Genomic DNA, 23,063 nt, shown 5'->3' on the forward strand with positions numbered 1-23,063 from the left:
TCAGTTCAATAGCTCCCATGAGTTAGGAGCCAGATTTTTGGCCTTTTTAGTCTGAAATCACAGCCCATTGAGGACCTTAACTTTATACATAAGTCTCAGTTCCAGCTTCCTGTCTCTTAAGAATGCAAAGCTAGAGTCAGACATCATGGGGCATATTTGTAATCTAAGCACTTGGGAGGCTGAGGGAAAAGGATCACAGGTTTGAGTTAGCCTGGACTACATTCCAGGAAACACTGAATGATAATAATCATAGTAACAACAACAACAAAAATAATAAATAGTCTATGAGTTTAGAGAAAATGCCAGACAGGAGTCAGTTGCTGCTCCATTTGCAAGCCTCCCAGATATCTAAAGAATGATACTGATTTAGCAATTAACAGAGGCTAATGAGCTTATTCCTAAATCTAAAACATCAGTGTGTCCCTCCTTTTGCATCATAACTATTAATCTGATCTTAGCTGGCTCTTTTTTTCAAAAATTTCTCTTTCTTCCTGGTCTCAGGTCTGCTAAAGTTTGCAGATGATTTTGGCATGGGAGGTACCAGAACACAGACCATCTCCCTTGGCCAAGGCCAAGGCCCTATTGCTGCCAAAATGATCCACAAAGCCATCCAAGAAGGGACCTGGGTGGTTCTACAGAACTGCCACCTGGCTACAAGTTGGATGCCTGCACTGGAGAAGATCTGTGAGGAGGTTATTACCCCAGAGAACACCAGACCGGAGTTTAGGTGAGATGCTGCCCCATCTGGGCAAGGCCCTGAGACCTAGCTCAAGTTCTAGACAGCACTCTGGTAGCTGACAGTAAAAAAGAGGGGAGGGACAGTCCTGCCTTGAGAAACTCCTGAGCTCCAGAGACAGCTCATAGGAGAATGGTCTTGATGGCAAGGAATCTTCTTTGCTTCTCTGTTGCTGTGATAAACACCATGACTAACTTGGACAGGAAAGTTTTACTTCAGCTGACACTTCCTGGTAACCATCCACCATGGAGAGAAGCCAGGGCAGGAACTCTAGGTAGGAACCACGAGACAAGAACCGAAGCAGAGAATGGGGAGGGCCATTGCTCACTGGCTTGCTCTCTCTGGCTCATGCTCAGATAGCTTTCCTATATATCCTAGCTCTTCCCTCCTCCTCCCCCAAGAGTAGCCCACAGTGGAATGGGATGCTCCCACATCAATCATCAATCAAGACCACAGACATAGCACAGGCCAGTCTGACTGAGACGACCCTTCAGTTGAGGTTCACTCTTGTCCTCTCCTGTTCTATGTGTGGCCCAAATTCACATACAGTTGCTTCTCCCAGGGGAACACATGAAATGCCTGGGCCATGGAGATTGGAAAGCAAAGGCCACTGAGCAGGCTGTGGGGGTGTCAAAGCTTAAGAATCACATGGTGTGCCTGGCATGGTGGCACGTCTTTAAACGCAGCACTGGAGAGAAAGAGGCAGGCATATCTGTGGGAGTTTCAGGCCAGCCTGATCCACATAGTGAATTCCAGGTCAGCCAGAGTTATATAGTGAGACTCTGTCTCAAAACAAACAAAAAAGAATCACATGATGTGTATTCACCAGGTATTTCTCCATGTTGGGTAGGATGGCACAATAGTTTGTATCCTGAAGACCCCAGCCATCTATGGGGTGCAGTTGGGGTCCTTGTGTTTGAAATCATGGGCCAGCAAGAGTTAAAGGAAGGCAGATTTCTTCAGCAGGAGTGCTGTCAGATTGGGGGAGGGGAAGCCAGTTACCAGAGAATTACCTACTTCATGTTTGTGGAAATGAGAAGCTATAAGCAAGCTCCAGCTAGCTGGCCTCTCTCCCTCTGACAATAGCTAAAGGGATGGGGCAGAGAAAAGGTCACAGAGGAGCACCCCACAACCCTCCTTCCCTGGGATCCTGCAAATGGTGAACATGTATTCACTCCAACCAGTTCTCCCTAGAATGCTTAACTAGGAACTCTTCAGGCCAGGCAAAACCCTGGAGCTGTGTGGTGAAGAGGTCAACCATTCATTAGAGTTGACACCTGGCAGGTAATCCTAGGAAGCCTTCAGAAATCCCACAGGGTCTAGAATGGGAGACCAGCATGATCCTTGGATGTCGAAAGAAGAGGCTAGAATGAATCCAACCACCACTAGACTATGCTGAGAGGACAGTGCAGGCTTATTTTCTGGGGGGATGTCAACACATAAGAGCCTTGCAGTCAGCATTGTTCAGTTGAGGAGATGGATATAGAAATTCCTATGAGGAGCTTCACCACCAACAACTGCAGAGGAATGGTTCTGGACAGCAAGAAAGGGAGGCCTGGCATCAGATAGTGACCTCCTGCAGGTCCCGCATGCTGTGTGTAGCCTCAGACTCACTGGCACAGAGTCCCTCACACAGTCCTCCGTGCCCAGCAGCAGACAGACAAACCAGGTGTCCTGACAAGCTCATATACCAGTGATTCTCAACCTTCACAATGTTGTGACAATTTAATACAGTTCCTCATGTTGTGATGACCCCAACCATAAAAATATTTCCTGGCTACTTCATAACTATAATTTTATTACTGTTATGAATCATAATGTAAATATCTGATATGCAGGAGATCTGATATGTGACCCTCAAAGAGGTGGAGACCCACAGGTTGAGAGCCACTGTCATACACAGAGGGCCCAGTCAGGCTTAGTCATGGGACACCCAGAAAGACCTGTCCTCAGCTCAGCACAGATCTGGGAGTAGTGACTCAGATGGACTTGCCTTTGGATTCAAGCTTGGCAGAACTGACACAGGCCTTGAGGCAGAAGTTTTACACACAGCGCACCTAGACAGCAGAGTGCTTCCTGTAGGAGTGTGAGGCCCAACCTAGGGCTGCAGGAATTGGAGAGAAGGCACAGAGCCTGGGTGCCCTTCTGTAGCCAACCCAGGCTCAGGGTCACCTCTTAGAATGCCCACTACCACCTCCTGGCACAGACACCTTAGTTCTGCACTGAGGTCCTGAGGACCCATAGCCACGAATACAGATGCAGTGTTCTGCCACGGGACACAACTCCTCCAGCTATTACATTGGCCTATAAGCCTCCACTCACAGGCAACTGCCAGAGCATGTAACCTGCATAGCATTAGGGAAGTCACTCCTATGCATGGGCCCGTGGCCCAGGCTCAATCACTAGATAAGACATAGCAAGACTTTCAAAAATAATTATTGCTGTTGAAAATATCATTTGTCTAGCACCATTGCTTACTCCTGTAATCTGTACAGATTTCTGGACTTCATGGAGTTTTCATCAAATGGAAATAGCAGTTGCATTCATAGATTGAAGAGTAGAACCACACAGGCTTTAAACTCACTTTCAACTCAGTCAGTTTTGTCTTTTTCTAAGCCAGGTAATAAGACTGACTTGTGAGCTAAATCCAACCTATTGCATTTCTGATATGGCTTGCCATCTAATTTTTAAATATCTGAAAAAAATTTTAATGACTCACAAAAATCAAATTTCACTGTCTATACATAAAGTTTTACTGAAAACACTCATGTAATTCACATACTATCTATATCTAGTTCATTTGAGCAGGCACTATGTATAAGCCCACCAAGTCTGAAATATTTAAATATTTATCATTCCGTCATTTGTGATAATGGTTAATAATGGTAGCTATTATTTTTGTTATTATTTACCAGGGGAGCTTATTGCATTACACTGAGCAACTAGGTTTTGTGTGTGTGTGTTTTGTTTTTGTTTTTTGTATTTCCAGACTCTGGCTAACTAGCTATCCATCAGAGAAGTTTCCTGTCATCATTCTCCAGAATGGAATCAAAATGACCAACGAGCCCCCAAAAGGACTCAGGGCCAACCTTCTGCGTTCCTACCTCAATGACCCGGTCTCAGACCCTGTGTTCTTCCAAAGCTGTGCAAAGCCAGTTATTTGGCAAAAACTATTGTTTGGACTTTGCTTCTTCCACGCCATTGTCCAAGAGAGGAGGAACTATGGAGCCCTAGGTGAGACATGACAGCACAGTCAAGTGACCTGGGGATGGACCGCAGGTGGAATCTACAGGTTTGCACTGAGATGGTGTGGCCAGAAAGATAATTCACATGTTCTAGGAATGGCTTAGCAAGTATTTATGCTAAGTATGAACTGTTATTTGTCTGGGATATCATTTGATATCCTTTTTCCCCTCTCTAAATATGGCACCCTGAAAGCCAAGTCGATGCAAAAAATTACAAAATGATACTTGGCAATGGGACCACAAGGACCTGAGTTCTATCCCAGTGTCCACATAAACAGCTGGCATAGTGGCATGCATCTGTTTTCTCTGTGCTGGGGAGGTAGGCTGCATGATCTCAGCCAGCTGGACAGCCAGCCTGGGGAGCTCCAGGTTCCAGTAAGAGATCATATCTCAAAAAAGTAAGATGGATGGCATCTGAGGCACACACATGAACACACACAAAAGTGATATTCCAAAATTAGGGGACCTCCACCTAGTGAAGTAGATAATGAATGGAACATACTCACTTAAGGCATAGTAACCATTCTCCAGAGAGTTGTCACCCAGGAACATACAGTATTTGAATTAACTGTCTTTACATGTGCATAATTATGAAAGAAATATACCTGGGAACTTGCCTGTATTTTAAAAAATCATAATGCATTTATCTATCAATGGAACCTAACTAGTGAGTAACTAAACAACCTTGTTAAGAAACTATAAAACTGCTGTCATCCTGTCTTCCGTGGTGGATGAACCTGTCTCACCTATGGGCTGCTTTTGATCTTGTTCAGTAGCTTTGGAAGGACCCACTGTGGGACTCCTATCAGTTCTTTGGGGTCGATCCAGAGGGAAACCATCCTCATGGTGGTTCTTTCTGACTATTCCATTCCTTCCTTTTTTTTAAAAAAAAAAGTAATTTCTAAAGTTAGTACACACAGTAATTAATGGGCCTCATTATGACATCTCCGTACACGTGCCTCATGCTCTGTTCTTGTTCACTCCCTTCCCCCACTGCCTCACCCACTCCTCTAGATCCTCTGGGTGATTCCCTTCCTCCAACCCCAGTAGCCCCACAGGCCCAGTGACTGTCCATTGAGAGTGGAAGGGAGGGGACAGCCTGGGGCCCACCTTTCATGCATTATCTCTTCACACCCCTACCCTCCCTCTTCTACTCTACAAGCCCTCTTCCCCTCCAACCCATATCCTCCCTTTCCCACTCCTGCCCCTCCTCCCCTGACATTTCCCTCTCCCTCCTACCCTTACCCCCATCCTTCTCCTCCCACTCCTATCATCTCTCTCCTACCCCATCTCCCCTCTCCCACCCCTACCCTACCCTCCTCCTCCCCTTCCCATCCTCCTCCTCCCACTCCTATCATCCCCCTCCTATCCCATCCTTCTCCTCCCACTCCTATCCTCCCCTCCTACCCCATCCTCCCCCATCCTACCCCTATCTTTCCCCCTTCAAACCCATCTTCTTACACACACCAGAACTCCAGAGATCTATGCAATGATTTGTCTCAAAATCAACTATCCCATTTTGCTTTTTCCAGTACATGAGTTTTATTGAGTTGCATTTTTGAGCATGATTGTTTAGGAGGAAATTAAATTTCATTACAAGAGACTAGAAAAATGGTTCAATGTTTGATAGCATTTGTTCCTCTTGCATAGGACCCATATTCGATTCCAAGCACCCTCACGATGGGTCACAAATCTGTAACTCCAGTTCCAGGGGATCCAATGCCTCTAGAATCTGTCCTCTGCAAACACCAGGCACATGCATGGTGCACAGACAAACCACTCATAAACATGAAGCAAAAATATTTTTTAATTGAAAAAAGATTCCTCTGTGAAATCATTAACCCCAGAAGTTCAGTGGCAATTTCTGTAAGACTGTCCATGCAGTTCTTCCGTGAGTGCAGGAAGTCTCCAAACCAACCCCACTGGCCGCCCAGCCATAGCTCCTGCTCTCAGCTATGCTATCCATGTTGTTTTTGGAGGCCTGTGCTTTACCACAATCTTCCAGGCAGGCTGAATAAATCCTGTCTCACAGATCCCAGGATATTAACATTTCCTTCACAAATGGGGAGATCCATAAGGAAACCAATTCTAGGATGGATGCTTTCTTAGGCAGAATGGCTGCCATGTTGGCAATAAATCAAGGCAAATAGTTGGCTGGGTGCTGGATACTCACAGGGCTGAAAGAGGCCCTTGATCCACAATGATGCTGACCTTACATGCTCAGTCTCTGAGTGGAAATTAAGAACTCTCAGCTCCGAAACCTGTAATTCTTCTCTGCCTCTTGCAGGTTGGAACATCCCCTATGAATTCAATGAGTCTGACCTTAGGATTAGCATGCGGCAGATCCAGATGTTTCTCAATGATTACAAGGAGGTGCCCTTTGAAGCTCTGACTTACCTGACAGGTATTTATGGACAGAGCTTTGCTGCCCTAATATTCTGGTACCCTCCTTCATTCATTCATTCAAAAAAACTGGTCTTTTGCTAATGCTTGCTGTCATGTTGGATACAATAAAAAACAAAATCAGAATTAAGATATAGGCTTCAATGGTCAGGTGGCTTAGTCTAAGATGGTAGAGAATGTAAATGAACAAATGGCAATGCAGTGTTAAATACACTAACAGAAACACTTATGGGCTGAAGAGATAGCCTGGTCCATCAAGTGCCTGCTACATAAGAAGACCTGAGTTCACACATAAAAAGACCCAGAACACACATTAAATAGTTTGGTGCTTAGGCATGTGCTTGTAATTCCAATGTCAGAGAGGCAGAGACAGACAGATGGTTAGAGTTTGCTAGTCAGTAGTCTAGTGGAAATGGCAAATATCAGGCCAGTGAGAGATGTCACCTCAAAAACAAGGTGGGCAGTGCCTGAGCAGGCATGATATCTGAGGTTGGCCTCTGGCCTCCACACATATGTGCACATACACACACATGTAAGAGAAAGAGGGGCTGTTTTGCCACAGTACTGTGAAGGGAACAAGTACTCAAAAATAAGCACTCGGGGAAACCAGGAATGTTAATCACACTGGGTTGTCTCCTCAATGGAGGAAATGTAAACCTGTTTTCCACCCAGAAAGCTAGGAGTGGATGTTGTTAATGACTTGGTGACCTTTGCTATCTGTAGAGCCAGGCCCCACCCAGATCCCCCAGAATTTTTACCCCAGACTCTCCCTCCCCAGACCTTTATCTTTAACTTTGCTTCTCAGGCAGTAGGGGAAGATGTCACATGTATTTTATAGCCTGGTGACCTCTATGCTATTTCTGTCAGGGACTATACCAGATCTTAGGCTCTTAAGCTATAGAACCCATCTTCATGGTAGAGGTCACATGTACTTTTCAAGAGTTTTCATGCCTGAAGCTTGCTTTATTGTGCACATGGGATTTGGATAATTGTTACCAGGAAACTTTTCTCCAAAACTGTACTGAACTTAAATATGTCTAAAATAAACTGACTTTGGTGTCAGACTCCAGAAGTTTGAACCAACACTGGTTAACTTCCTTCTTACTTCACATGATCATTTGATGCTTCCAGGGACCCTTTCCACCACAGAATCAGGGTTTGATTCCCAGCACCCACACGGTGGCTAACATCTGTCTGTAACCCAGTTCAGGGATCCAATACCCTCTTCTGGCCTCCTCAGGCACTGCACACAAATAGTGCATAGACATATCCATGCAGGCAGAACACCCATGCACATAAATGAAGAATTTGTAAAATTTTCAAGAAAGATAAACACTTTTAAAACAGAAAGGCAATACCACGATTACATATTGGTGGGGTGGGGGTTGATCCTGGAAAACTTCTAGAATTTTTTAAGAAGAGTTGGGTGTGAGGACTCAGTAGGGAATTTACAAATGGAAAGAGGAGAGGAGGGAGGGAGGGAAGATGAGTATTTCCAACATAGGGTCTTGAAGTGGGAACTGTATAAACTGTTTGGATCAAAACAATTCTTAAGTAATTTGTACCCTGTTCATCCAATATATACTAGTCCTCAATATGGAAGAAATCAGAAGTATAAAATTTGCTTGCTGTCCTCAAAGAATATAATCCCAGAGCCAGGAGAGAAACTAGAATGAGCTGGATTAACTGATGTAACATGGCCAAAAGTTCACACATAGCTCACTAGAAAGTCTGTGGCATCTTCAAGATCGCACGTGTCTAGATCCTTGCACCAAGTACTATCACACCCTTTATGCTTATGCTCTGGCTACACCGACTGAAATTTCCATGTCAGTAACCATATTCTGCAATGAAGGAGACCAAGGCTTGGAGAAGTAATACTGCACTCTGGGCATTTTTGCCATACCTCTTTGGATATTTGGCCATATCTAGAGGTGTTTTGGTTTTTCATAATTAAGGGGAAATGCTACTCATATCTAATGAGCAGAGGCCAGATATGCTGCTAAACATTCCATAATGTCCATAGGACAGCCCCCAACACATCAAAGAAATGTCCAGTCCAACATGATAGTACAAAGTTTGAAAACCCTTCATTAGAGCAGTTCAGTAATACAGTGCTACCTTGACTTTAACTCAGTGCCCCTAAGACAAAACAGTGGATCTTTGTTTGGTAAAAGAGAAGTGGGCTTTGCAGGCAAGGCTATTCCAGGGCTCCTCACCCATAGAATGAGTGCAGAATTGTTCTGGAAGATGGTCTTGGTAGAATACTGCCTGCAGGTCATAAATTAACCTGCCTTGACTGTGCCAGCCAGCTTGGGGGACAGCCCCTTTCCAACTGTGCTCTTAAGCATAAGCAGCCTAGTTAATCTGGGGAAACGGTCCCCAAATCTCAGTGGCAAATTCCATCAGAGGTCTACTTCTTGCTCACTCCTATGCACATCTACAGAGGTCTCTGCTGTTAGTCTTATGTATTGGGTACACAGTAAAAGCTTTGCCAGGATTTTTGCTGTCATCTCGATAAATATGCTTTCTTGTTACACTAGCAATTAAGACTCAAGAACTTGTCATCTGACTCTACCCAATTCCAAGGAGGCCAGAAGAAGGTAGCCTTCCTATGGGCCTGTATGGAAAAAAAGAGTAATCATCAGGCACCAGATATGAGTGAGCATTGGAATTTACCACCCATATTAGCTAAAGACACAGGTTTCATTAATAAAGCATTCAAGAGAGATGGGTTGAAGTTGTCTGCTCTTAATTTGGTAAGCTCTGTAGAAAGGACAATAAAGAATTTAGAGGACATTCTAGCCTTTCTAGGAGCCTATGTACTTACTAAAAAATGTAGCTATAAAGAGCTGGACATGCATTAATCAGCATAAAACCCAGAACTTGTAAGTGTATTCCATGCAGGAAAATTCATGGATAAAGACGTTTGATTGCACCTGGTGCTGTGGTTACAGATATCTCCAGCACTCAGCATGGGAACAGGAGGATGCTATTCTTGTTTATTTGCTGGAGAGGAATGGGGTATTTGTAATGAGACTGGATCTTGCTATGTAGCACAAGCTGACATTGAACTTGTGATCTTCCTGCCTTAGCCTCCAAAGTGAAAAACCTATGTCACCTCACCTGGTTCAAAGACCACTCTCCCATTCTTTTTACTCCTGTATCTAGTTTCAGGGTTGATATAAGCTTCCTTATAGCTGGAACCACCTGTGGTGTGTTCCTGCTGAACTTTGCTGAAGGCCTGGGGACATTCGTAGAGAGCTGAAAAGACCCAGATGGCCTGGCTCACAGTGCAGCTGCTCTTGCAGGACTCACCTTACTCAGTATGAGCTTCTAGTCCCCTAACTACCTGTCTGGGATCTACCTCCTAGGCACTGAGGCTCTTCCAACTTGGGCCGCTTACCTTCCCCCTTTAACTTGATTCTAATTGCTCTTTCCTGAAATGGTTGAACTTGGAAATAAGCCCACCTTTCTGGGTTCCCTTGTATGTGGATGTTTATTTTCTTGAGGCACAGTCTCTCTGTGTAGCCCTGACTGTCCTGGAATTCATAATGTAGACCAGGCTGGCCTTGAACTCAGAGATCCTCCTGCTTCTGCCTTCCGAGTGCTGGAATCAAAGGCCTGTGCCACCACCCCTGGTGAATTATCTAATTCACTTTTATAGAAATCTGAGTACAGAAGTCTGGGTCCCATAGAATGAGGTTGATGAGGAGGGGGTGGCTTAGAGTCGAGAAAGTTATACCTCAAAAGAGTATGTGTAGAAGATATCATCTTTTGAAAGTATGTGTTTGTAAGGGCCATCTCATCTTACCCACAGCTTTATAAACTGGGTCTTGGCAGTTATCACTGCTTCTGATCTAGAAAAGGTATGGTGATATTTTGTTTATGATCTAACAAATAAAGCTTTCCTGAAGATCAGAATGCAGAGCTAAACCACTAGTTAGACACTCACACTCACACACACACACACACACACACACACACACACACACACACACACACACACACGCCACTAGTTAGCCATAGAGGACAGACAGAGCTGGCCTCACAGTTAATCCCAGCACTTAGGAGACAGAGGCAGATGGATCTCTGTGGGCTACATGAGAGTGAATCAGTTTAAAAGAGAAACAGAACTCACACCTTTGATCCCAGCACTTGGAATGACACTTCTTTAATTCCAGCACTAGAGAGGAATATAAGGCAGGAGCTCAGTGCAGTCTCAGGGTAGTCTGAGGTTTGGTGGAGAACATTGCAGTCTGCAGTCATTTTGAGGGCAGGTTTGCCCCCCTTTGGTTTTAGCCTTGATAGAGGTAAGAACTCTAGTGGCTTGGCTGCTTTGTTTTTCTGATCTTCAGGCAAGCTTTATTTGTTAGATTACAAACAAAATATCACCACAGGAGAGTGACAGGATGGAATTAGTCTTTAGCTTAAATCACATTTCATAATGTACATACTTAAATACTCAAGAAAAAAACCTGTCTGGAAGATTCCTTAACATGAATAGCTCTTTGGTAGAATTTTTGAAGATTATATCAGTTTCTTCCAGATAAACTCTTTTCCTAATTCTAGACACGGGGAAAATGTATTATTTTTGATAAGCACCATAATACACGAAAGACCTTTCCAACCACGCTGAGTACAGTGTCAGCAACCCTGTGTCCTTGGACCACCTGTGCTCCGATAGGGCTTCCTGACTTGAAGAAACTGCTGCTCAAAGCTAACGCATAAGTTCATGACAACCTTTCTTCCTCATGCTCAGCTTCTTCTGCTGTCTGTTGTCCCCAGGGGAATGTAATTATGGAGGCAGAGTGACTGATGACAAAGACAGGCGTCTCCTGCTGTCCCTCCTGTCCACATTCTACTGTAAGGAAATTGAAACAGATCACTATTACATTGCTCCTGGAGATGCTTACTACATCCCTCCCCATGGCCCTTACCAGGTAAAGGATGCCTTATATTTGCTCTCAGATTGAAGCTAGGGGCTACAAGATTTCCAAGGAAAGTCCAGATATTCAGCCTTGGGCTTCCTTATTTGGGTCCATAATCTGTTCCTATTTCTCCATGGAGCCTTCAAGAGAGATGATGTTACTTAATGAATACCAGATCTTTAAGATATGGATTCTATCTAGAGTAGTGGGATAGTTAAGATGAAGGCTTGTGGGCATTGGGAGATGCTCAGTGGATAAAGTGCTTGGCACACAAGTGTATGGATCAAAGTTTGGATCACCCAGAATCTACATACCAAGTATGGTAGTATACACCTACAATCCCAGCACACATATGGCAGGATGAAGGCAGAGATAGGAGCATCCCTGGTAGCCCATGGACTAGCTAGCTTGACAAACACAGTGATGAAGAACAAGAGACCCTGACTCAAAGAAGTTGGAAGATGAAGACCAAACCTAAGGTTGTCATCTGAGTTCTACATGTACTCCATGGCACATACATGTCTACACTCACACACAGACATGCACATGTGCTACACACACACACACACACACACACACACACACACACACACACACACGCATGCATGCACGCACGCACACACGCACACACACGGATACAAACACAGGACGGCAAAGGCTTAGTAGTGAAATAAGGTTTCAAAAGGCAACAACAGCAGTTGAGAAGAAGATACCTGGAGGGCTTCTGTGACAACCCCTACCCCACCCCACCCATGAGAAAGAGTAGCAGCCTAGGCAGGAAACCATCAAGGAGAACTCTTGAAAATGGTGGTAGGATTGCTGGGGTGTAGCTCTCCACAATTAATGGCTACTGACAGCGGTCAGGTGAGGAGAGACTCACTTTTCTTTGTGTGGCTGGCTACTGGGAGTTTGACCATGCTCCAATTACTATGTGGACAATACAAATTGAATCTTTTAAAAATCTTTTTTTGGGGGGAGACCAAGAGGGTGAGGGTGGGCTAGACTTGGGAGGAATGGGAGGTAAGGGTGGTTAGGGTACATTATGTGAGGTTTTCAAATAATAAGTAAAATATATGTTAACAAAAAGAGGAAAATAAGATAAAACACAATGCCCCCCCAAAGTGACAGTGGGAAAGCTGGGCATAGTGGCACAAAGCTATAATCCCAGCCCTCAGTAAGATAAAGCAGGATTGTAGATATGAAGTCAACTTGCGCTACATATTAAGACCTTATCTTTAAAAAGAATGGCTAAAGAGAAAGGACAGAACAACTAGATAAAGAAATAAGAGGAAATATGAAAACAGGAAGGATGAAAAGACCCCGTTCTTCCTGCTATGAGCCTTCTTCTTTATGGGCTTGTCTGTCTCCCCACTTACAGATAATGGAACTGGGATTTCAGGTAACTGACTCTAGGTTACAGTTACTTTGCAATTGAACTATGATCCAAACTCAGATCTATGCAACTCTAAAGTCAATTACTTAGGAAAAGAGAGAAGGTCATTGTGGGAAGAAAAATGCTCAAGTCTACCTGCTCTCACACTCACCAGAAAAGTGTATGAAGAATAGCCCGGGGTTTACGCACCTGTCCTGGTTAGGAAGCGGAGGCAGTGCTACTGATACAATGTGATTTCTTTTTGAGATGGGCTTAGTCAAGCTGAGTCACCTTTGGACCCCAGGGTCGCTACATTGATATCAATTGAAGATTTCCTTTCTAGTCCTACATTGAGTATCTCAGGACCCTCCCCATCACAGCACACCCTGAAGTATTTGGCCTCCATGAGAATGCTGACATCACTAAGGACAACCAGGAAACCAATCAGCTCTTCCAAGGAGTGCTATTGACCCTCCCGAGACAGTCTGGAGGGAGTGGAAAGTCCCCTCAGGTAAGCAGGCTTCCATCAGGTAGGCCTTTTAGACTGCGTTGGTAACCAGAGGGGCAGGACAGGAGGGCCTGGCATATGTCTCTGGCATAGGCACTTTGGCCCTGCTGCTAGGTCTTCAAACACAGAACACAAAGGAAGCAGCTTCCAAAATGCCAGTTATTTCTGGAAAAAAAACTTCATAAACTTTTCTATATCATAAAGCCCCTATAACTAAATGTACTTTTGCTTAGAAATATTTATTCTAACAATTGCAAGTCAAAACTGTAAGTATAAATCCCAGCACTTAGGAGGCAGAGGCAGGCGGATCGCTGTGAGTCTGAGGTCAGCCTGGTCTACAGAGTTAGTGCCAGGATAGGTTCCAAAGCTACACAGAGAAACCCTGTGTGTAAAAATGAAACAAAAACAAAAAACTCTAAGTAGAGACCTAATGTAAATTTCCATTAAGTTGTGATTGGGTCAGGAGAGGGAATGAAGACGACAAACTATGTCTTAAGTTCTTCCTGAGTGATATTGCTAGCCAAAGTCCTAGAGTGGAGGCCTTGCTGGTTTCTTGTTAAGGGGAAGGAGGGATCTGTGACAGTTAGAGAATTGTCAAAGTAGCACCAATTTGAAACTTTCTGTTTGAAAGGAATGGAAAGAGAAAGACATCAAAACTTGAAAAGAGAATTTTCCCGCCATGTAACTGAACATTTATTTTGTGTTCTGGAGACAACCACAGAACTTCTAACAGTCCCAATGCACACTTAGCCAAGACTACAATATTCAGTGTTTAAGTGACAAAAAAACCAAAACACTTTTCTCAAGTGAACCTTGAAAAGAAGTGACCAGCCAGCTTCATGTTCTTCATAAAATCAGCGGGAGAGCAAGACTCAGAACTGTGTCTCCTGTCTGACTCTCTTTGTCTTCCCCTTCTTCTCCTTTTGAGCTGTGGCACATCCAACACTTGTCAGGTTTGAACCTTGCTAACCGGGTTCATTTACTCCGAGCGGTATAAATGGTATGGTCACACTAGCATGGTTGGTGTCCTGATATAGGGTAGGAAAGGAATTGATTTTCAGTTAAGCAGCCCCACTGAGTAGGGAAGCTACGTGGCTCCGCCATATTCACAGTCTGTCCTCTTTGGTACCCTGGGTTTGTTCCCTTCCCTACTTGGCTAATCCCAGTGCCACAGGCTTGTCTTGCTCAATATTAAAGATTGACCTACTACCTTCCCAAGTGTCACTGGTATTGAGAAAGAGCTCCCAACTATGACAGCTGTGGGGGATTCTCACTGGGGGTGACCTTGAAGATAAGGCCAGTGTTCTGTACTGCCCTGAGGCAACCTGATCAAGGATGCCCTGTCTGGTCACAGCTACAAGGACAGGGCTGTCATTGCGTATTATTTTCACATTCTGGACAAAGGAGTGATGTCCTCTCCAAGGAAGGTGAGTTAATGAGTGCCCTCTTCTCCCCCAAAGGCAGAATTGGTTTCTGTGGAAACATTCCCAAGGAGGACTAAAGCATCCCCAAATACCCCGTCTGCTGGCATTACTTCTCATTCCCTCCCTCTCTCTTTTCTGTACTTAAAGGAAGTGGTTGAAGAGCTGGCCCAGGATGTACTGTCTAAGCTTCCTAGTGACTTTAATCTGGAAGAAGTGATGAAGTTGTACCCCGTGGTCTATAATGAGTCTATGAATACTGTGCTAAGGCAGGAGCTCATCAGATTCAACAGGTGGGCCTAATGATCTTGCCTGGATCTTGAAAGTTGGAACTCGTGTAGTAGTAACTAAAAGGGACACTTGACAAGCTATTGCTGTGCAGAGAAAGCTGTTTGTCCTGCCTAAGAGGAGAGCTGTTTTTAAAACACAATGATCCCAGCATGGGTTGACTACATATTAAATCACTCCTGCTCCCTCTCTCTCCTTCATTCCCATGACTCAAATTCAAATCAATACCAAGCACAGCTAATAGCAGAAGAAGTCATCATAGCTATTTTGAATGAACCTCTAGTGTCAGGTATGGCTCCAAACACTATTCAGAGATCTCATTAGAACCATACACAATTAGTGTGATATGGCATTGTTCATTTCTATCACTACTTTACATTCGAGAAAACTCCGCAAGATGAGCTACGTCCTCATTGATCCAGACACCAGCTATAGTGCCTTCCCTTTTATGTTTCAGTCTCGCCTCAGACAACCAGGAACTTCACTGGCCTTTATCAATGCTGTTCCCATAGCAGAGAACAGGGCAACAATAAACCCCCATTTCAATAGTATTCTAGCATCCTTCCATTTTACCTATTTCTGTGTATCCATCCAGTGACAAGGGAAGTCCAAAATGGTTAGGTGACAGTTTAGCTTCTGATTCAAGAATCTATGACTTTGTCTTCTGGGGCAAGTATTCCTTGAGTACTAAAAACTTAACCATTTAACAATGGTTATAGTTGCAAGAACAGAATAGCAAAGGACAATAGGAAAACTGTAATTTTGTCTTTTAGGTGTACTAGAGATCTGTGATACAGTCCCTCGGGCAATAGTTTTGCCTCTTTGACTCTTCAGCAAGCACATGTGTCTGATATGAGTCTTGAATTCCCCCTGCTATGAAATTCTGCATTCGATCACACTCTTGTCCATTGGGTTGAGATTCTACAAGCTCTTTCTGGTGGACGGTTTTTGCTTTTTGTTTTTTCCATAATCAGCTGCACTCCTCTAGCTGAACCCGGCCTCAGAATGGAGAGGTCAGAGAGAGGCAGGCAGTCTTGCCCACTTGCAGGCTGCCCTTCAGTTGCCCTGTCTCAGGTATACACCTCGTAGGCTGTAAAAGAACAACTTCGGCAATGCAGATTGAAAGTTCTGAACTGTAGGTACTCTTATCAAATTTGCATAGGAAATAGGTAGTTTTACCTATTACTAATAAAGCAATTAGAAATTCACACAAAAGCATATATAAATGGACTTTTCTAGCAATGTTGGTTATAAATGACAACAACCTACAAATAGTCGATCTTCTTTTCTTTCTTCTTCTCTCTTTCTCTTTTACTTTCTACCAGATCCTACTATATAGCCCTGGTTGCCTAGAACTCACTATGTAGACCATGCTGGCTTTGAGCTCACAGAGATCCACCTGACTACTGCCTCCTGCATCCTGGGATTAAAGGTGTGTAGCACCATGCCCATCTTAAAAATATTCCAATGGTAGGGGAACAGTTTAATAAAATAGAATGTTATAAGGCATTAAAAAGGACAATTTAGCTGGGCATGGTGGCCCATGTATTTAATCCCAGGAGTTGAGAGGCAGGGGCAGGTGGATGGATCTCTGTTAATTCGGGGCTGATTTGGTCTACAAAGTGTGTTCTAGGACAGCCAGGGCAGTTACAGAAAAATCCTGTCCAGAAAAAAACAAAAACAAAACAAACAAACAAGGATAATTTAGGAGCTGGGGAGATAGCTCAGTGATAAAGTGCTTTCTTTGCCAGTATGGAAACCTGTGTTTGGATTCCCAGTATCCACAGAAGCTAGGCCTGATGATGGACAGCTGTAATCCCAGCACAGGGAAGCAAAGAATTCCTGTGCTCACAGGCCAGTCAGTCTAGGCAATCAAGGAGTTCCAGGTTCAGTGAGAGACCCTGTCACAAAAATATGAGGTGGAGAGTGATAGAAGAAGACACCCAAAATCAACTTCTGGCTTCTACACATGTGCACAACACATCATGCATCACATACATACAAAACAGCAACAGGACAATTTAGAACTGTGTTTTGTAGTGGTCCATGCCTGCAATTCCAGCACTTGAGAGACTAAGGCAGGACTCACTGAATTGGAAAGATTTCACTATGTGCTCAGAAAGACAGATTCCAGAAAGATAATACAGAATGACTTCATTAAAAACATGCTTTGTGTCTCTTAAGAAAAAAGAAAGATCTACATTGAAGTTATTTTTAGATGGCAGTGTTATGGGTGATTGAATCTGCCTCTTTATCATTGACCTTTGAATGGGGAGAAAGATAAAAGGAACATATTTGGTGTACTTGGACAGAAGGACCCTGAAAAGCCAGGCTCAGCCTGCTCCTTTATCGTTGCAGGCTGACCAAAGTGGTTCGCAGAAGTCTTATTGATCTTGGCCGTGCCATCAAAGGGCAAGTCCTAATGTCCTCAGAGCTGGAGGACGTCTTCAATAGTATGCTTGTGGGTAAAGTGCCAGCGATGTGGGCTGCCAAGTCCTACCCATCACTGAAGCCCCTGGGGGGCTATGTGGCTGACCTGTTGGCCCGCCTGGCCTTCTTCCAGGTACCTGGGAGTCTGGGTAATTGGATGCCTGGTGTGCTCTCTCAGGTGGAGATGACATTCTGAGATAAAAGAATACAAGTTAGGCAGGAGGGCTAGCAGCTGTGTAGCATCCTGGCTTAGGTATTTGGAAATGGCCTTTCAAGACCTGGGTCAGTGGGGAGAGAGAGACTTTTCAAAGTCCTTGGAGATATTAATCCATAGCAGTGGGAGTAGAAACTAGAAAAAAAAGTCACAAGCTGGAGGCCTATGGGGCATAACTGGCCAATGGATATATTTATTAAGACTGTCTAGAGGTGTGAAACTTTTTGAGCTGATACATAGGCATTGGAATTTTATACATAGGGTCTTGGCTATAGCTCTATGGTAGAGTACTTGCTTAGCATTTTTGAGGTCTAAATTCAACCTCTAGTAAGAGAAAAATATAGAAAAGCAAACAAAAATATCCCAAACTGGGGGTGAGAGTGGGGCAGGTATATTCCGGCAAAACGCAGAAGACCTGAAATAATGTGCCAGCATCAGTACATGGCCTTTCTTTCTGGGGATGGTAGCTGTTGCTCAGTACATATATTGCCCTGCTGTAGTCTTTACCACTTCCTACCGTGTTCCCAGTATTAGCTTTGCATCCATGCTTAGAGTAGACATACAGTTTTTTGTACCTTCATTTCAAAAGTAAGAAAGTCCATATTAAACCAAGAGGACTCTTTGCTTCAAGAAAAATGAAAAAGCAAAGAAGATTTTTTGTGAAGCTCATTTCCATACTCCTCTTAGTTCTTTTAGGATGTATTTTATTGGGCTGGAGAGATGGCTCAGAGGTTAAGAACACCAGTTGCTCTTCCAGGGGGATCCAGATTTGATTCTTGGCACTCACATAGTGGCTCACAACTATCTGTTACTCCAGGGCCAGGGAGTCTGACACCTTCTCTGGCGTCTTTAAGTACCAGTCATGTATATGTGGGGCATAGACAGGCAAAACCCCCATACACATAAAATTTTGCCAAGTGGTGGTGGTGCAGGCCTTTAATCCCCATATTCAGGAGGCAGAGGCAGGCAGATCTCTGAGTTCGAGGTCAGGTTGGTCCACATAGTAAATTCCAGGACAGCCAGAGCTACAGAAAGAAACTCTATCTTGAAGGAAAAGGAAAGGAAAAGTTTATTACGTACGTGTGCGTGTCCATTTATTGTACACATATGTGTGCAGGTGCCAGGAGAAGGAACTGAATCCCTGGAGATAGCTAAGAGCTGCCTGACACAGGTGTTAGCAATTAAACTCTGGTACTGTGCAAAGGCATCAAGTGCTCTTAATCACTGAGCCATCTCTCCAGTTCCATGCTCACTTTGATTTAACCTATTATTGATGTTTCACTGTAGATTCTCAATTTTGATTTCTATGGCTTTATAGGAATGGATCATTAAAGGGCCTCCTGTGGTCTTTTGGATCTCTGGATTCTACTTTACACAGTCTTTTTTGACAGGAGTTTCTCAGAATTATGCCAGGAAATACACCATCCCCATTGACCAAATTGGATTTGAATTTGAGGTAGGAATCTCGTGGGTTGGGACAACTAGGGGATCAACCTAAGAAAATGGTATTGCTCATGGCTTCTACCTGCAAATATTTGGTTGTGTGGAGGAATGGATGCTTCTGAAGTGGAACAAATAAAGAATTTAGTGTGGTGTACAGTGGCTCCAGAAGCTATTTTTGATAGAATCATAGCACTCCCTAGCCTTTGTTCCTGTGTATAGGAAAAGGAATTTGGTGCCAGTGAGATAGCTCAGCAGACAAAGGGACCTGCATGCAAACCTGAGTTTGATCCTAGGAACCTATATGAATGTGAGAGGAGAGAACTGACTCTGCAGAGTTAGCCTTTCACTCACACACACACACACACACACACACACACACACACACACACACACACACACACACACACCACAATAATACATATTTAGAGAATTCATCTTTCCAAAGGAAAATCCTGTCACCAGCATGGCAGGAAAATGAAAGCATCCTCCTCCTCCTGTCTGTTCTGCATCCGCAACTTGGAAGAATGTCTTTGAATAGTCCTTAGAAATGGAAAAATCATTTCATTAACAACAGAAAAGATTACAGTTAGAGTTACAATGATGATAAAGGGAGCTTGCAACCCTTTGGTCCAACAAGCTCTTTATCATTCCCTACTATCCTTACCATTTTCTGTTTTAAAGGGAGGAATCCAAGGAATCACCTCTCTATCATTGCTGTTGCTGTGACAAAACACCCTGAGGAAAAGCAGTTTTGTGGAGAAAGGGTTGTTTGGTTCACAATTCCAAGTTATAGTCCACCACAGTAGAGAAGTCAAGGCAGGAACTTAAGGCAGTGGTTCTCAACCTTCCTAATGCTGTGATGCTTTAATACAGTTCCCTCATGTTGTGGTGATCCCCAACCATAAAATTACTGTTATTGCTACTTTATAACTGCAATTTTGCTACTGTTATGAATCACAATATAAATATCTGTGTTTTCTGATGGTCTTAGGTGACCCCTGTAAAAAGGTGGAGATCTACAGGTTGAGCACCTCTGACTTAAGGCATCACATTCACGTTCAAAAGCAGAGAAACACATGCATGTTTTTTCTAGTACTCAATTCCTTCTCTATGCACCCCCTCCCCGCTTTTCCTTCAAGACAGGGTTTCTCTGCTTAGCCCTGGCTATGCTGAGAATCACTCTATATACCAGGTTTTCCTCAAACATCTTAGCACCTCGCAGGCAGAGGCAGGTAGATCTCTGAGTTCGCGGTGGCCTTCTCTTATACAGTCCAGGGCCCAGCCCATGAAATGATGTTCCATATGTTCAGAGGCCTTCCCACCTCAATTAAGACAGTCCCTCACAGACTGGGCTCAGAGGCCAGCCCAATGTAGCAACCCTCACTGGGACATGGTTGACATTGAAAACCTACCAGCACACCAGCCAGCCCTTTGCACTTTCAGGTATTCTACGACCTGGTTCTTAGTCAGGGCAAGTCTTTAAACCACCAAAACTATTTTTTAAAAAACTACACCAAAAATTTATTCACCTACTTCACCTCTCACCCCAGAACTGTTTAATCAGCTAGCCTCTAATTCAGAATCCAACCATTTATTTCCTAGTTCAAGGTCTCCAAAGGGAGATGCAATTGTGTAAAGTCAGTAAGCTACAGTCAGTGTGGCCTCCTGACTCCCACTTTATGCATTCTCTGTCCTCAAGATATATAACAGCAGGAAGCTGCTTAGGAAGCAGACTTGGGTCACATCTGATAAGACTCATCACAGAAGCCCAGTTCTTGGCAGTCAGGTGGTTCTATTATCACCACATGTAAGGAATCTATCAGATTATGAAACTCACAGCTTTCCATTCCTTCAGGTAACCACACAAGAAACAACTATGGAGAACAGCCCAGAAGATGGGGCCTACATCAAAGGGCTTTTCCTTGAAGGTGCGCGTTGGGACAGGAAAACAATGCAGATTGGAGAATCTCTCCCCAAAATCCTCTATGACCCATTGCCCATCATTTGGCTGAAACCTGGGGAGAGTGCATTATTCCAGCATCAGGACATTTACGTGTGTCCAGTGTATAAGACAAGTGCCCGCAGAGGCATACTCTCTACTACTGGCCACTCTACTAACTATGTCCTGTCCATTGAACTTCCGACAGACATGCCTCAGAAGCACTGGATAAACCGAGGCGTGGCCTCATTGTGCCAGCTGGATAACTGATGTCAGGTGTCTCAAAACTGAGAGTAAATGGCATTTCATTCTCCATTACCACTAGCCTCTCTTTCCTAAATTGTATAGTATGAAGGTGATGGTGATATAATAATCAATAGAGCCTGACATTTCACAGCAGTCCTATAAGGTAGGCTATGATCATTATTATTGTCATCATTTTATGGCAGCAGAAACCATGAGAAGGTAATCCCCCAAACTAGATAGCTACTAAATTGGAACACAGATAGTGTCACTGTCCACCTAGACTTGTGGTCACTTGACTTAAGCTTGCTTGGGGTCATTTTCCTCACCTTGGGTTTTGCTATAGCTGCCACAGAATTTCAGTCACTGCTTTCCCTGACTGACACACTTGTACAGTCATCAAGGCCCCATCAGAGGTTTAGAATGGCTTGAACTTTTTCTTTTAAGGCTCTTGGTATATTTTATTAAGACTTTTTGCGTGTATGTGTCTGAATGCGGGAATGTGTATGTGAGTACAGGAACCCAAGGAGGTCCAGAGACAGTATTTGATCCCTGGAAATGGAGTTACAAATAGTTGTGAGGTGCCATGTGGGTTATGAGGGTTCTGAGAACTGAACTCAGGTCCTCTGCAGGAACAACAAGTGCTCTTACCCACTGAGCCACTCCAGTTTCCACTTAATATATTTTATTCTCACATCTTACACAACCTTAGGAGGGAAGGATTATCATTACTTCTACTTTACCGGTGCTAATTAGGTTCCAGTCAGTCAATGGTACAAGTTCAGCTACTGCTTGATGCCAAGGATTGAACTCGTGGCCTTAAGCACTCCACTAAACTACAATTCCCAGCTAAGTTTCAATTGCTTTTCTATCAGTTACATGAATGGTCTAACTTCTGAGATAAGAGTAGCCTATTTGTTGTTTGCCTATTGCATGCAGGTTTTGTGCCCAAGCCTGTGGCTAACTTGCTCACTCCCATGCCTGGAAATAATTGTCCTCACCATATAGATGCTCAGGAAGAGGAAAGAACCTGTCTAAGAGTACCACACAGCTCGTTCGCATTTCACAGGCAGGTGGAGGCTCTCCAGCTCTTGAATTCATGTATACTGCCTCCTAGCCAAGGACTTGGCTGTTCTGATGTAGACTCTTGAAAGAGACTGTAGTTCCAGCCACATGACTCTGTCCAAGGAATTTCCATCCTTGTTTCTCTCCAGAAAATCCAGAGAGAGACAAAAACACCAAATTCCTGATGTATTTTTCCCTGACTCTTTCATATAGCTTTAGACTCTAAGTGGCTTTACTTGGAATATTCAGAGTGGAGCAGACACAGGTTGTTAGTCTTAATGTGTATGGTCTGGCTATTCTGCCTCTTTTGCTAGAAACAAATGCCTCGATTCAAGACCTGAGAATCTTCCTCAGTGTGGCAAGCCTCAGCAAATGAAATAAAGGTATTCCAAAAACTTTAGTTTCAATTTCTTCATGGTGTCAAGCAAATTTTGAGATGAGCAAGCTTTCCAAGTGCCCAGAAAGAGTAAGTGTATGGTAATAGAGACAGTAAGAAAGTATACTCCTACTCAAAGTTGTTACTAAAGGTGTTTTTCAAGAAAGAAATACAAATTTTTCAATATGTAGATAAATCAGAATGATATCTAGTATCATTCCAAATAAGTGGATCAGTCACATGAGATAGAATGATGGTTAGGATCCAAACCCTAACTCTTGGGATGGTAGGTAAGTCACATTGCAGGCTGTAGAAGAACGGTATGAGGGGGCTGCTAAGAGAAGAGATGAATTTTAATTATAGTTATCTAACTCCAACCTCACTCAGCACTGAAAATCTGAGAGAGACAAGGACTGTCTCATTCTTCAAGGGTCAAAGGACAGAATGTT

At 43.7% G+C, this 23,063-nt stretch overlaps 1 protein-coding gene across 1 annotated transcript in view; it reads left to right on the forward strand.

Annotated features, from left to right (window-relative positions):
- The window catches only part of Dnah3 (dynein axonemal heavy chain 3), a 162,522-nt gene extending 139,889 nt beyond the window's left edge, over positions 1 to 22,633 (forward strand). The window contains exons 53-61 of the mRNA XM_040755449.1: positions 502 to 727; positions 3,726 to 3,970; positions 6,269 to 6,385; positions 11,173 to 11,327; positions 13,031 to 13,198; positions 14,767 to 14,909; positions 17,263 to 17,467; positions 18,867 to 19,004; positions 20,847 to 22,633. Coding sequence (XP_040611383.1) covers positions 502 to 727; positions 3,726 to 3,970; positions 6,269 to 6,385; positions 11,173 to 11,327; positions 13,031 to 13,198; positions 14,767 to 14,909; positions 17,263 to 17,467; positions 18,867 to 19,004; positions 20,847 to 21,200 — 1,751 coding nt within the window. The 3' untranslated portion in view covers positions 21,201 to 22,633. The remainder of the gene's footprint in view (positions 1 to 501; positions 728 to 3,725; positions 3,971 to 6,268; positions 6,386 to 11,172; positions 11,328 to 13,030; positions 13,199 to 14,766; positions 14,910 to 17,262; positions 17,468 to 18,866; positions 19,005 to 20,846) is intronic.
- The last annotated feature ends 430 nt before the right edge of the window (positions 22,634 to 23,063 follow it).

This window comes from Mesocricetus auratus, unplaced genomic scaffold (assembly GCF_017639785.1).
Source record: "Mesocricetus auratus isolate SY011 unplaced genomic scaffold, BCM_Maur_2.0 Super-Scaffold_4256, whole genome shotgun sequence".
Taxonomy (NCBI): domain Eukaryota; kingdom Metazoa; phylum Chordata; class Mammalia; order Rodentia; family Cricetidae; genus Mesocricetus; species Mesocricetus auratus.